Consider the following 16,531-nt stretch of genomic DNA (forward strand, 5'->3'; position numbering starts at 1 on the left):
TATGATTGTTGCAAGAGTGGGCCCTTCCAGGTGTATCATTATAGATGCTGTGTTCTGAAGTTTTTTGGAGCAAAACTGTAGTGGGCTGTCTACATCAGCAATCATGTGTTGCTGATTATAGCTGTTGCTTTTTTCCATCCACACCAGTGACAGGATGTGATCAGATTGAGAAAAATTCTGTGCCTGTAATCACACTCCTTCCATTCCCTTGTTCCACTGAGCAGTAAATGTCAGAGTTATAAGCATGTGCACAGGCTACTGATCGCCCTTTCATGTGTTTTGCCTTTTTCGGGGTGGGGGGGAAGGGTATGATAAATTGCACAAAACTCTTGCATGCATGCATACATACATGTTTTAACATGTTTTATCATAGATTCAAAGCAAAATTTCTGGGGATGTTCTATTTCCTCCCATTTTTCTTATTTAGAGTGCAATGCAGTCAAATTTATTTTTTAAATGATGTTTTAGGTCTCATACATTAGAGTTTAAGTATATTTTAAAAAGCAGATACTGAAATGTTAATCACTGTATTGTGTAGCTTTATTGTTTATGCTTTATAAAGTTAACCTCTCCAAAGCAATGAGATACATTTAAACTATGTGGTTAATTTAATTAAGTAAGAAGAGTATATTAATTACTTTTAAATACAGTTTAGTTTTAAAAAAACATTGCAGCCAAAGATTTAAATTTAAATTATTTTCATTTTTCCGTCCTTATTTCTTGATTTGGTAGAACAGAGATAGAGAGCCTGTGTTAGGGTTCCCATATTTCAAACAGTGGGGAAATGTTTTTTGGTCGAAGTTGTTGAGCTTTTGGGGCTAAAAAAATGCTGGATTTCCCTGGACACTGCCCAGTTTCTGCCTGGGCACTACTGCTGACTTCAATATTCTGGATATGCCTGGGTAAATCTGGGCGTATGACAATCCTAGCTGCGTTGAACTCAACCATATTGTTCAACTCTAATTCCCATTGGCACAGCCAACATAGCTGATGGGAATTTAGTCCACAATGCTCGGAAGACCAAATGTTCCTTCTCCCTAATGTAGAACTTGTATTTGTAAGTAAGACCAAAAGACAATCCTGTCAGAAGTAGGTGGTGAGGATAATATCCATGTGTTCTCTTTCAGATCTCTATAAAAATGGGCTCCAAAGAGTGAACTTCGTGCCATTCATTGCTGTTCTTAAGGTAAAGGAAGATGTGCTTGATAAGGGATCTTGCTAGCTTACTGATAAGCATCTTTATTGCAAAACTGTTTTGTTCATATTTCTGGGAGGAATTTTCTTTAACCTTCTGGGATTAACTCAATTAGGGGAGGCAGAAGTTAAGATTTCATTTGTAATATTTTTGAATCTTGAGGCTCTACTTTTTCTCCAAACTGAATGACAGAGTTCAGAGCAACAACATAAAAGGAAACATTATCAGAACAGAAGGAAATTTTCACTTTTCAGCTTTTTTCACATGTAGTATTCATGAAGATAGAAAAAATCCCAAGCCAGGTCTAGGAGAGCACTATCCATTATTACCTGTTACTATTCTACTCTTTTCAAAAATACAAATGACTACAAGGTTCATTTTTCCTATGATTATTTATTTGTTATCTTTTTTAAATTCTTCACTACCTTTCAGAATACAATATTTCCAATGGTGGCTTACAACCTTTAAAATAATTTAAAAGCATATAAAATATAAACATTATAATCACAGTCATAATAGCAGTAAAAACATTTCAGATCAATACATTATAGTAATCACCCATGCCAGATACCAAAATCAATATTTTTAAAAAATGAAATTGCTATTGTGTCATGGGTTTCACAAATTCAGGTTTCCCAGCTTTTAGGTACAAAGAGAAAGAGAAAATGTATTAGCACTTGGATTTATATCTTAATCTTACACGAAGAAGGGCTCATTGATGCATGGTTTGTCTGTAGGTTACCAACTTTTATGAACTACTTCCTAATTTTTCTATGGGAGTCCAATACAAACTAAATTTGGACTCCTGGAGATTGCACTGCAACTGCACCTGGTTCTTGCAGTCGTTTTCTGATTGCTTAAATCCTTTTTTGGTAACCTAGAATTTCATTACTTTGATCAACATTTTAATTGTATAGGGAAGGGTTCTTTTTCATTTTATTAGTCTATAATCGTCTAAATACACATATTTTAGAGCAAGTCCCATTGATATTAATAGGACTTACTCTCAGGTAAGTGAAAATAAGACTGCAGCCTGCATCTCTCCCTTTAAACTGTCTTTTAAGTCTTCTACGTGGCCAAAAAATGCCAATGTAAAATCAGTATGACATGAAAGAAGTGAATTTTTAAAAAATAGTGTGGAGAGCCTTCTATAGGTAGAAGCAAAGACATTCACTGTGGAAGTGATAAATCCATAAAGCCTGCTTAGATACTAAAGGTGCAATCCATGACCATTTAAGTTTGAGTTGAGTCTGGGTTATTTTACTTAGGTTTCCTTCTTCTATGAGTGGGATTCCAAGTAGCCAGCTCCTGATCCTTAGAAATCAACACAATAAACCTGATTTTGTGCAAAAAACTGTGTTTAGTATTGATTCTCTTATAGAACAGCCATTAGCATTTATGCAGTGATAAAACTGTATGTACATTGCCTTGGGAATAAGTCCTTTTATTTGAACTCAGTGGTACTTGCTTCTGAGTAAACATGTATAAAATTGGACTGTTTGAATATTTCCTATTCTTCCATCGGCTTTCACCCCACTAAATAATCATATTTATTTTTTGTCAAAAAGCCACTATTAATGTTTGGAAGAAGATTCAACTATATACTACTCTTAGGTCAGGAAACTACTACCAGCAGATTCAGAGCGATCTTGGGACAGGGGGTGGGATTCTGGCACTGGTTAGGAGATATAAAATGCCTTTGATTATGTGTTCTGCCTTTGTCAAGCCACCTGTGTTAGAAGCACACAGATCTGTGAATTGACAATTTCTTTTTAAAATAAAAAAGTCATCTTGGTGATTAAATTGATTTGTCAGTTAGTTCCATTCTAATGCTGTGATAGTCCAGTAGCTTTCAGTATGCTGAATGGTTAAAACTTGCTTTTGTGGTCAGTGTCAGCACCCTGACCTCTGCTGAGCTGTCACCTGAGTCAGAATTGCTGGGATTAAGTCTTTGATATTGTGATGTCTTCACTTATCAATTGACTTTTTCATTACTGAAGACGTTAGGCCTTTTGTTTCCCTTCTTAGTAAGTACCCAAGCAAGTCTTAAATAGAAGACTCTTTCTTTCCCAACCTATGGAAGCTGTAGGCTCTGCTTTTCTCTTTTTTTCCTGTGTTAATTAAATGGATTACTTTTGGAATTTACAATACAGTTCAGTTGTGAATCATTGTGTTTAGCATTAGAAAACAAGAGTGAGAGTGAGAGAAAATGAGGGGGGTCTACACGTGCAAGCATACACTCAGTAAATATAAGACTAGAACAGACTTTGGCTCAAATGTTCACATTGTATTTTTTGGGCTTTTAAAATGTGATTGCATATCAGAGTTGAGTTCAAAAGTAGTTTTAATGCACAAAATTAGAACTCTATATACTCAAAAATTCAGTTTGATCATCCGAAAACTGTCTTTTGGTAGGTATGCAAATCCATACCACATTGAATATATTTATAAGTTTTGTATCTCACAATCCAAATTAATAAATGTTTAAAAATTAGGTAAGGTTTTAAAATATATTTTGTTAAATATATTGCATTTTAAGTACAGTAAGATGACTGCTTGACAATCCTTCATTTAAATATATATTATATATATTTGTCATCTGAAGGTAAAATAATGATAGCAAACTCTTGCATTCTAATCCATTTTGATCTTAATAATAGTTGTTCTCTGTTTAAGCAAATGAACGCTTTGGTTCCAACAGCTGGCTCAAATTCTGAGTTAGATATGCAATATTGCATTGCTTGTAATGCAATTGATTTGTTTAATGTTTCCTTTGCTTGTGATGTAATGCAAAATAAGGTCTTCCTTATCTTCCTCCACCCCCCTCGCCCCAAAGGTCCGAGCCAATTAATAAGGCTTGTAAGTGCTTTGTCACAGGCTACCATGGAGGTCTGCAGAGAAGAACTTTAATCAATAAACATTTCATTTAGATCATGAAAAGAAAGTGTGAGGAGAAGCTCCCGTAGGAGAGGGTGTTACTGGCAATTCTCTCCTTGCAGTGATATGAGGAATTTGCCAAATTAAGCAAAAGGCCTTCATATTTAACACATTAAACATGTCAAAACTAATAATGGGAACAGTTTAATTTGGGTTGAACCTTACATTGTGAATATTCTAAAAAGCCACAACTGTTTTCTTCAAAGACTTACTGTTGAGCTGGATGGACAGGGCAAGAGGAGGTTGTGAGAAACCCAAATAGCAAATAACACTGGCCGAAAGTTGGGGTGGGGAGAGGAATAGATAATTAGGTGTAATTAGCGTGTATGAATTGTTGTCTCCCTGCCCTTGGCTTGAATAAATTTGGAAGAAAAAAACCCAAGTGGTGAAACTGCTTTGATGTAAGAGGAGTCATTGTGGCTTGGCAGCATAAAGGCAGTGTTTTATACTTCTTACATAATGGTTGTGATACAGAAAGACTGAATGGACTCTGCACCCCCCTGTCTGCTTTACAGCAAGGACTTTTGGATTCTCTTGAAACAAAATGCAGCAGAAGTTTTCAGTTGTTGTTAATGAGGTAGCAGACCTCATCAGAGATAGGCGTAAGCCATCCTTAGTCTGCTTAGATCTTAATCATTTATTTTCATTCTGGAAATCTAGTTTCTGAAATCAACGCTTTCCCTTTTCTTCTTCTTCCCTGTTTGGAGCTCTGGCAGGAGCAAAGATTCAGGCCAAGGAAGGAAGTACAAATCAGATTTTGAAGTAAGAAAGCATTGTGAGCAAACTTCATATTGGATGGAACTGAGTTAAAGTAACTTAGTCATCTTTATATATTTGACCTGCTGTTGAACAACTGCTCATTTAGTCTAGCATGAAACATAGCCAGTCCTGTTCTGCTTTGCAGAAAGGCATACTGTATACCGCTTACTTACTAGAATAAGAGCTATCCTTAGTTGTGGGAGTGCATTCTTTGTAAGAGTTGTTTATACTTTTGGATATAATGCAAAGCACCTTGTCAAAGACCAAGATGTTGGTTCACATATCGCTTCTGTTTGTCGCAGTGGGTAGGGAATGATTCTCTTGAGAGACCTTGAAAAAGGAAGCCGTGTTATGCTCTTACCTTATTCCCCACTAAAACTTAATATTGTTCCCTTTGTTTAGGACTTTCTCTTGATTATGTACCCACTAAGCTGAACTTTAAAGAACTTTATAGTTATTGCAACTATAGTCAAACGATCTCAATCTGTTGCATAGCTACAGTTATGTGGTATGCAGAAACAACTGTAAAGCATCTAATTTGAATTAAGGAACCAAATTATCAATTTTGTGTGCTGAAGCAGAGAAACTAAACTTCTTATTCCAGCTGAGCTTCTGGACAATGATACAGCTATGGAGAATGAACAGTTACTTCATATCCACAGTGTTTTAACAAACATAGGAAATAAATCAATATTAATAGAGAATAATTGTCAGCCTTTAAAAATATTAAGCACAACAAATCTGATTTAATACATACAGACTCCAATTATGCAACATAGCAGCAGTAGTAGCTATAGCCTTACACACACATTTTATGCATAGTATTCTTTTCCAGCTTGAGGGCCTGATCTAATCATTTTGGGTGTTAAAATGCTTTTTATCTTTTTAGATTTAGCATTTTGTATTTATTTAAAAATGTAATATTTATGTACATGCACTCTATTCTCAATTTAGAGTTCTGTAGCTACTGGGATATGCTTGAGAAAAGGAAACTGGCATTTCATTTAACCCTTTGAGGGTTTATTATGTAGAACAAGTAGCCTTTTGTGCTTGAAGTTGTACACTCTGAAAAAAAAAAGCAACACCTGAATATCTCTGGATCTTGAATAATTATGCCCGATTGTGTTTTGCTGGTGTAGGTCACAGGAAATTCACTTAGGGTAGACTCTCTACAAAGCTAAGATATATGCAGATTTTCTGTTGTTGGATTGTGTAAAAATTATTTACTGTTAATACTTGCATAAAGGTTAGAAAGGTTGATGAAGTGATATTTAGTATTGCTTTACTATTCACTGCGTGTCAGGATGTAATTATGACTGATTCATGGAACTGTCTTAGGAACGAACCATCTTTATTAAAATGCTGATCAAGATAAGAGCTGACAGTAATAAAGAATAGAACATTTTAGTCTTGTTGCTTTTCAATGATTGCTAATTACCCCAGAGGTCATGTATAGTGCTTGGGAGGATTCATTGACATTATTTTCTTTTAAGTCTGCTGTTTGAACAACATCTGAACATGAAGACAAAGACTGAGTGCATACTGAACAATAGTTTGACCAAGTTTTTTTATTCCACAAATACTAGATGATTCCTCTCTTTTCCGTTTTGTTACAGAAATTTATGTTCACACGATAAGGCAGGATCTTTGTTTTAAGATCATATCATGATCATATCCATCACTGTCTTCAGAAGGTCAAACAAATAAAGGTGAAACAATGTACTACTAACTCACCTATAGTTTATTGTATGTAGAGCATAACCCAAAGTAGAGGTAATTAAAAGCCCAGTCTCCTTCCTATGACTTTGGTTATCTTATAAATCAGAATCTTCAGTTTCTTTATTAGATTACAAGGTGCATTTAACCTACAATATACCTTCAGAGAGAAGGCTTTTTAGTACCCTTTGTACCATGTTTGGAACTGAAGTGTGGGCAGTGTTACATGTCATGATTTGAAGACAAACTAATATCCAGACAGAAGAAATACAAAGCATGGGGGGAGAGATTTAGGCCAATGAAATAAGTATACAGAGTAAAACAAATGATTTCAGGCTAAATGTGTTTCTTAAGGGTTTTTTGTTGTTGTTGTTGTTTTGGTCACAGACCCCTTTGAGAATCTGATGAAAGTCCTCTCCCCATAAAAATACACATAAATACAAACACAAACACACACACAATTTATTCTATCGCAGTAGAAAAATCTTGTGTATGCTCAGTCCACAGACCTCTTGAAGCCTATGGGGTCTATGGGCCACAGGTTAAGAACCCCTGGTCTGAACCCTCGGTTGAACAGCCTCCTACAAGCTAGGGCTCCTCCCAACCGATGTTTTATCAACAGCAACTTTGGTAAACCCCAAGTGGTATGGCCTTGCTGGCTGAGGCTGATGGAAGTTGTAGTCCAAAACATCAGGAGGGGAATCAGTTTTGGGAATGCAGAACTAGAAGAAGTAGCACTTAATGGGAAGTCGGATGTGGGGGAATGACTTCTGGTATGTGCATGAAATTAGTAGATTAGGTAGGTGCACAGAACTCGGGAACCATAATGAGGGCAGCAGGGTTAGAAGTAGGGTAGCTTGGGTATGGGTAATAACTCTTTTCAGTAGTTAAAATAAACTTCTGAGGGCTTCATGATTGGTGGGCCAGAGGCGAAAAGTGGGTGGGGCAAAGAATGTGATTGTTATCTTGTATAGTGGGCTAAATTCAAGCCATGAAAAGGTTAGTGGTTTCTTCATACATGTGCATGCCCCTTCTCCTCTCTATTCAGGCAAGCGGAAGGCACCATCATAGTTCAAGGACACATTTGAGCAGGCAAAAGCAGAGTCCCTAGAGCAGGGCTAGTAAGAGGACATGACTTAGAGATTTTAAGAGCTGGGTTCAGTCCCTGGGCCTGACGTTGCCCTATTATTATTATTTATTTTTAAATATTTTATTAAGGATTTTCTTGTTTTACAGAGGTAGGTGTAATGCCTCGTATTTTTTCCCCCATGTAACATTTTTACAGATCCGTTTCATTTGTTGAGGCATTAGGGGGAGAAGAAGAAAAAGAAAAAGAAAAGAAAAAAAGAAAGGGGGTGGAGGGAGGGAAGATGGATGGGGGTGGGGTGGCAGTGTTTCTATTATGCTTAATGTATGTAGAGTTTGGTGTCAGCGTTGCTTGTGTTGTTCACTTGTGTTCCTTTGGTGGTGAGAGAGGTTGGGGTTGGCCTAGGGTGTGATTGTTTGTTTGTGATTGGCTGTGGTGATCTTTGCTTTCGTGTGTGAGTGGGGTGGGTGGGTGTTTTGGATCAGGTTAGCCATATTGATTTGTATGCTGTTGGTGGATTATTGTCATTGTCCTCTTGGGCTGTGTATGTGATAAAGGGGAGCCATACCGGGGTGAAGGCGTCTTCTTCTGTTTGTCCCTGTGTCAGTTTCAGTTTATTAGTTAATTTTTCTAGTAGGGCTGTTTCCCATACTATTTGGTACCATTGGTCCATGCTTACTCCTGACAGGTCTCACCAGTGTCTGGTTATGGTGTTTCTGGCTGCTGAAAGTAGGTGGGTTATGAGTTCTTTGTGGTGTAAATGGGCATTGTTGTCTTGGAAGATGTTTAGTAGGGCCAATTCTGGGGTCATGTCTAATACTTGCTTAGTTATTTTACATATTTCTCGTATGGCTGTTGTCCAGAATAGTTGGATTTTGGGACACTCCCACCACATGTGGAGATATGTGCCTGTGGAGGTGCACCCTCTCCAGCAATTTTGGTGAGGATCCTGAGTGCATTAGCGCTAGTTTCCTTGGTGTTAGGTACCACCTGTAGGTGAGTTTCAGTGTGAGTTATTGTCTTTTCGTTGATATGGATTTAAAGGGGGGTTTAGACCACATTCTGGTCCATTGAGTGGGGTTAATCTCATAGCCTATGTCATTCTCCCATTGTTTTTTGATTGCGTCTAGGGGATTTGCGGGATTTTGGAGTAGTATTTTGTATATTGCGGATACCGTCCCTTTACCGTTTCGCTTTGTTGTTATGAGGAGGTTTTCAAAGGTTGTCAGGGGCCTAGTTGCTGCTGATTTTACTGTTGGGTTGTTTAAGAGGGCATGTAGTTGGTGTTGTGTTAACCAGGGCATTTGGGTGTCTTCTAGTTTGTCTTGTATTTCTTGCATTGACAAGGGTTTGTTATTTTTATAAAAGTCTATTAGGCGATATAAGTCTTTGGTTCGCCAGGTTTTTATCTGGAGGTTTTGTGCTGCATGGTGGAATAATGGGTGGTACACCAGGGGGATTAGTGGGGATGGGGTTGGGGATAGTTTGCCTATTTGTGTTTTCCATGCTTTGAGCATGGCCTGTGTGTACCTGTTAAGTGTTGTGGGAATTTTCTTTAGTTTGTTTGGGAGGAGTGGATATGTTGTGGTGCAGGTATTTTCAATTGTGTCCCTTATATCCTGCCCATCTTGACTGGGTTTCCCCAACCACTCTGGGCAGTTTCCAGCACATATAAAAACATAATAAAATGTCAAATCAACGTTTCAGACAATTCATTTGCAATTCATTACAAAACCCATCAGTAAAATCATAGCAGTAGGTATTTGTACACAAATACTGGGGAGCTTTTCAACATGCCTAAAGAGATCAGAAACTGGATACAGGATATTGTTCTCTCCCCTTCTCACTCTTCTTTCTGGGAGGAAGTCCCTCACTCCGACCCTAACTAGAGCTATAACAGATGTGCATCCACAATAGTTAGTTAGTTAGAACCTGAAATCAGATTTTGGACACTGGTAGAAATCCTAGCCAATTGACTAAATTAGTGAATTGATAATACAACCGAATATTTGGAAGAAGTGCTGGCACATAGGCGTTGTAGCAGGCTTTAATGAGGAGGTATTCCTCCTATTTGAGAAATATATTTCTTTTTAATCTCTTGTAAGGACTTAATTATGTATTTATTTTTAAGAACAGATGTCCAAATAAAAAAACCCTTAATTTAATAATGAAACTTATTTTTTTAAAGGAAAACTGGGTATCAGGCTGGGGGGGGGCATGCAAATCTTTTTTGGGATGGGTCATAGCTTGGTGGTAGAACATCTGTTTGGCGTGTAGGTTCCAGCTTTCATGCACAGCATCTCCATTTGGGGCTGGGAGAGAAACCTGCCTGAAATCGTCGAGAGACACTGCTAGTCGCTTTAGACCAAACTGAGTTAGAGGAACCAATGGTCTGACTTGGTATAAGGCAGATTGCTATGTTCCTATGCTGTATTTTCAGTATGGATGTTACATGTAACTTGTAGTGATTATATGGAGGAAAGCATAGTTGTCTCCAATGGCTGTATCATTTTCAGTAGTGTTAGGGTTATTATTTCATTCTAACAGAAATTCTTAATATCACGGTTTGTCTCCATTTCTACCTTAGAGTCTAAAGTTTTCCCCCTTACAGTAACGTGTGTGAGTGATAAGGTTTTTTTTTAACCTTCTTAATTATATTTTCAGAATGTAATTGTGTTTGTCCTTTGCTCTACATAAATACATAAACCAATACATAATAATGCGAGCAGCTGAATAATTCTAAGCATTAAAAGTGAATAGTGTAAGAAGTCACAGTCTTTATGCCAATGGTATTGAAATGCTCCTTTGATGTGACATGCAGCTCTGCTATGACTAGCTTCTACTACCATTGGGGAAAGGACAGGAGACTTTTAACACTGCAGATGAATAGGATTATCAAAAGACTTTAAATGTAAACCAACTGTTAGGAGTGTAGCTTTAAAATTAAGGGCTAAAATATGAAGACTCCAGCTAAAAGTTCTTTAGCTGCTGATTAGGATTCCCTGATGGTGATTAGTGAGTGTGGAATGCAATCATGCCTGTAAGCTTTAATCAATCCCATGATGGAGAAGTCAGTTGCTCAAAGAGAGACCAAATTAATACATGTATTGTTTCTATTGGGCTTATTATTTTTAACACTAAAAAAAAAGAAAGTAGGCAAATTTGTGATGAAGTATTTCGGAGCATGCAGAATTTCAACAATCCAGAAGCATGTGAACTTTACTACCAAATATTATGTCTGTCTTTATCCTAAGAATGTTTTATTTTACATTGTACAACATTCTGACATGTCTTTTGTGTTGTGTTGTGTTGTGTTGTGTGAGCAATTAATCTCACTGTGCAGTAACCCAAGACCTTTTCAAATAGCAATTTTCCTTGTGTAAGTATTTCAAATGTTGAGAGATCTCCATTTTTATTTACATAACCACCTCTCTGTGTATATATGTAAAGTCATGTATTTCTGTTATTAAGATGTTCCAGTGTATGGAAGCTTAGAGAATAGTTTGGGATGTGAATAGGTCACCTGATAATAAGGGACCCTGCCTGTGCTGAAGTCAGGTGACCCAACAATATGACCATGCTTTTGCTGCAGACCATGGAACTAGCACAGGGGTCAGCAACATTTTTCAGCCATGGGCTGGTTCACCGTCCCTCAGACCATGTGGGGGGCCATGGTCTTTGGAGGGGGGGGGAATGAACGAATTTCTATGCCCCACCAATAACCCAGAGATACATTCTAAATAAAAGCCCGCATTCTCCTCATGTAAAAACACCAGGCAGGCCCCACAAATAACCCAGAGATGCATATTAATTAAAACGACACATTCTATTCATGTAAAAACATGCTGATTCCCGGACCGTCCACAGGCCAGATTGAGAAGGCACATGGACTGCATCTGGCCCACGGACCTTAGGTTGCCTACCCCTGAACTAGCATCTCAAATGCAGATTCCAGAAGCTTGAGCACAATTATAAGAACATCAGTTTTCACTATAAGGGAAGGCCTTCATGTTTCATTGGGGTGGGGGTAAGCCAAGTTCAGATCTCCTTGTCCTTAGAAACAACTTTTCCCTTCCTACTTCCTCATGTGTTCTGATCTATTATCCACCATGCAATCATTGCTATTATTATATAATTATTAGTATGTATGTATGTGTTGCCTTTATGCACCAAGATAATGCATAGTTTCAAACAATATTAGAATAAACAAATGATACAAAATATCCTTAGGCAACTTTAGGAACCGATGCCACAAACTCCCAGACCTTCCATCCAGCTTCCCTCAGAGCAGACAGCTCCTAAGGAAGGTGGGAGAGGGATAATAACATTACTAATAATAGCAATTTATACATTTAAAAATATTCAGTACTGCCCCTTCCAAATTGCAGTAAAATTAAGCATTTGTATACACTGTGCAAATTTACTCAAACTGCAGAATAATTTTAAAGGCATTTTTCCAGATTTGCCGCAGAAATCCATTCTTGCCGACCACTGTGTGCTTGGGCTGCAATTTTATTCTTGCTTACTTAGAAGAAAGGTCCACAGAACTCATTGGAGTTAATTATTTATACTGCATTTCTAAAAGTTAGATATGTAGCTTTTCTGAGTTCAAATGCAGCTTACACATTGCAATTCAAAAACACAATCTGTTATATTCAACTAAGTCATATTCAGAGTAGACCAGTTGTAAAAAACCGAACTTGGTAGCTCAAGTTACTTAGGTCCATAGATTTCATTGAGTCTGCACTGAGTATGACTGTTGGAAATCACCCAGTATCAATAAAACTTCTTTTAGAAACCTAAAAAAACCTACAGCATGCCATAATACGAAGCAGCAATTTATAGAGAACAGGTGAAGAAAAAGGTCTGCCAAGTCAAAGAGAGGCTTGCTTATGTAAAGCTCACTTTATTTACCTTCAAGTACCTATGCAGAGAGTTGGGCTGTTCTTGTACATTTAAACTAGGGCTGTGATCGTTGGCATCCCTAGCCCCTATTTCCTGTTGATGAGCAAAAACTATAGAGTTTGTTTGAAACTTTGATCACCTTTTGTCTGATTTGGATAAACGTCCACTTTACGTTGTTGTTTTTGCCTGGCTCTACTACCTTGTATTGCTTACTGAGTGATGCTGAAAATGTATGTTTGTAACAGCTGTATTAAGGCATTCTTAGTGGCCGGGAGGAGAATTCTCAGTGATTTCTTTGTATAACTTTGAAGCAGCCTTGATGGTGGAATGAGCATAATCCAAGTGAATAACTTGCCGGACCCATCATTCAGTTCGCCTTATGCTGATGCATAGGGACATATGAGCTGATGCACTGCTAAGATATGCTGTACTCCCATGCAAAATTCCATAGCATCTGCTTAAGGAAAGTAACAACTCTGTTATTTTGTTTCTGTATTCAGAAATACTGCAGCACTATCCAGCTGGATTCCGGAATAGACTATAGGAAACAAGCGCTACCAGCAGCAGGGAAGCTATATTACCTGTAAGTTGTTAAAGCTAAAGGTATTTTTCTTTTCTTTTTCTTTCCTTCACTAGCCAACATGTCTTGCCACAGGGGCAAGTAAAAACATTCCCCCCACCCCACAAAACCAAACAAATGCCAACTATCTTCTGTTTTGCCACAGTGCTAGTGCCATCAGATGGCATTTTCAGTATCTTCAGTTACATCGTTTAAAATGTGTGACTGAATCAAAACTAATTAGATTTTGGGGGGAGGTGTGGTGTTTGCAGAACTGAAGTGACAGATGGTTATAAAGCAATGAATATCCTCTTGTAAAAGAGTGTGCAATTCCCTGGTAAATAAAAGAGCATCCTTTATTGTAGTAAACTAATTATTTATACAAATCCTCTGACAAGGACTCATTTACTGTTGGGTGTTACCATTTGTGGATTGAAAAACTTGTCTTATTTTGACAGATGATCTGCTTGTATCTCGGATGTTGATTTCCTTCAGCATTTATTCTCTGTTTGAAGATGATAAAAAATAATACCATAATACAGCTATAAGTACAATTTATCTGTATAGCTTTGATTTCTGTTTCCCTAATGATAGTTTACCCTCAGAGCAATTTGAGAATACAAGTATATGTGATGCAAAGTTGTTCCAACATTTAAGAAGAGAAAGTGGGTTTAATCAAGCCAATACAAGTACAAATCTACTTGTAGCTTTATTATGGCATTGTTTTTTTAATATTATTTTTGAGGAGTTTAAATAAGGACTGGGCTTTCCAGCTAGCAAAATGATTAGCCCCACTCTAGGACTATAATGGGAGTGTACCATTTAGTTCATAATCCAGGGGTAGCACCTTGTATATAATTTTTGGGTGAGTTTTATACTCAGGATTGCCAGACAACTGGATATGACCTGAAGTTTTAGGTTTTAACCTTATTCTTAGGCTTCTGGGGAAGGAATAAAATATTGGAGTTAGGGACTTGTTACTTAAAAGTTACTGAGCATTGCTTCCCATCCTGAGTAGGAAAAAAGAAATTTCACTTCACATAGTGGGTTCAAGGCCACAGTTAGTGCTGGCAATACTAACAAATGATTTTGAAATACTAAAATTTTATCTTTTAAGGGAGAAACAATTTATTTTCTCATATTGTGGTAGAATTCATGTATGTTGATATTGTGTTAAGCTTGGACTGCATTGAATGTCGATTGGTACTTCTATAGAAACGTGGTTTTTCCTCTTGCAAATCTGGACTGAGCATCAAAGGGCTTGGGCAAAATTTGCCTATTTCACCCATAAACAGAGTTCCCACTCCAGATCTATAAAGAGAGGTGCTAGGTAATGTTATGGGGAAGGATTTCTGCTTCTGGCATTGCTACATTTTGAGCTAAAGGTATATATATGGGAGCAAGGGCAGAAGAATCCCACAGAGTCTAACTTATATTTCAGGGCCTTCTCTCCTAGTGGGCAAGATGAGATACTAATGGATTGCTAATGGTGAGGAACCATCCTTAGTACAGTGGTACCTCGGGTTACAGACGCTTCAGGTTACAGACTCCGCTAACCCAGAAATAGTACCTCGGGTTAAGAACTTTACTTCAGGATGAGAAAAGAAATCAAGTGGCAGCGGCGCAGCGGCAGCGGGAGGCTCCATTAGCTAAAGTGGTACCTCAGGTTAAGAACAGTTTCAGGTTAAGAATTAAGTTCTTAACCCAAGGTACCACTGTATACATATTTGCTGGCATTGTACTTTTGCCTGAATTCACAAAGGGCTGAGTCAAAGATTGCAACAAGTTGAAATGGAACAGCTGTGGTCTGTCTGAAGGATTGAAATGTGGGGAATATATATATATTAGGGCAATTTTTCTGTGTTTGGTTCCATAGCCCCAGTCCTTAAAACTACTAGCACTTTTTACTGCACAAAAGAAGTTTATTATAACATTTTTGCATTCTGTATCCAGACTAAGTCCAGTTTAAACATAAAGAACCATAAGAAGAGAGACCAGGAGTCTCTAACAATTGTTAACACCTAGACAGCAAAGCAAGCAAATACATATGCCACATGGTCATAGTATTTCCCACTATAGTAATATGTATTGCATTTCTATTTAAATTATAGTAAGTGGGTGATGTCTAGCTGAATCCCTTTGAGAGACTCTGGAGCAGACTTGGGAAAGGTGTCAGGGGAAGGAAAGGAAAGGAAAGGCCCATTGCGCAAGTAGACTTCTGCCCACGCAACACAGAGTATCAACCTATAATTCTAAAATGGTATATAAACATATAAATTACCACTATATGCAAATTTTATGCAAATCTGCTTCCTCTTTTGTACTTTTTGGATGGTTAGCGTAAGTGGCTGCTTCAATCATTGCTGAAAATTTCCTGTAATTTCATAATCTTTGGGCATCTCAAATTATTTGGAGAAGGATTTTAGATATGTCAAAACTAATTATATACAGTATGATCCTATACATGTTTACTTTTAAGTAAAGCCCACTGAATTTAGTGGGACTTATTCCTAGGTAAGAGGGCATAGGAATGCAAACTTTATTCTAGAAAATGTCAGATCAACATATTACATTTTATTTGTATCTATTTAAACCTGTGATAAAATAATATTTACTTCAGATATAATTTCACTGCACCCTCTTAGAGGTTTGTAAGGGTTCCCCTTCAGATGCTTGCTAGCTTTTGCTTCCTTGCTCTCATTTTGTGTGCGAGGTATAGACATAGTGTGTATGCATTGTTGGCATCTGTCTGTCTCAAGAGACAATGGAACAGTGTGCCATTGAGAGTAAGTCAAAGCATTGGGCTGTTATGGTGCCTGCTGTGGCTGTAGAGACCAACATGGGAGAGACATGTTTCATTGCAGGTGGGGCAAATGAAGGCGTCCAGTTTTGCTGCTACTGATGCACCATGGGGTTTCTTCTCTCTGCTCTCCTCCCAGCGTGTGTGTGTGTGTGTGTGTGTGTGTGTGTCTATCTATCTATCTGATGGCCTGGCCTGGCATTGCCTCATTACTGGAAACAGCTTGAAACACAAAAGTCTTCCTATGTATGCAAATAAAGCAGAATCATCTACCTGAGAGTTAATGTTCTCTGCTTTTAAGTGTATTCTAACTCTAATGTTTGTATTTACAACATAACATCCTGTTCTGTCTTTCTCACTCTCTCTCCTTTTTTATGGGCAAAAAGCTAAGCAAGCTCAGGCAGCTGTTTGATGTTGGCTTCAAGTGTTATTAATTTCATATTCTATTATTCTTTTCACTGTAGCACAAGTGAAGCTGATGTGGAGGCTGTCATGGATAAGTTGTTTGATGAGCTGGCTCAAAAACAAAATGATTGTACGTAAGTTAATTTCTCTTGAAAGAGAATACATTTA

The 16,531-nt window shown here is 37.7% G+C and overlaps 1 protein-coding gene across 2 annotated transcripts in view; it reads left to right on the forward strand.

Annotated features, from left to right (window-relative positions):
- The window catches only part of AFG1L (AFG1 like ATPase), a 57,907-nt gene that overhangs the window by 22,793 nt on the left and 18,583 nt on the right, over positions 1-16,531 (forward strand). For both annotated transcript variants that reach the window (XM_083497695.1, XM_083497696.1), the window contains exons 7-9: positions 1,128-1,186; positions 13,100-13,182; positions 16,423-16,493. In XM_083497695.1, the coding sequence (XP_083353821.1) occupies positions 1,128-1,186; positions 13,100-13,182; positions 16,423-16,493 (213 nt within the window). The remainder of the gene's footprint in view (positions 1-1,127; positions 1,187-13,099; positions 13,183-16,422; positions 16,494-16,531) is intronic.

This window comes from Podarcis liolepis (genome assembly GCF_965112155.1).
Source record: "Podarcis liolepis genome assembly, chromosome: 3".
NCBI classification, from domain to species: domain Eukaryota; kingdom Metazoa; phylum Chordata; class Lepidosauria; order Squamata; family Lacertidae; genus Podarcis; species Podarcis liolepis.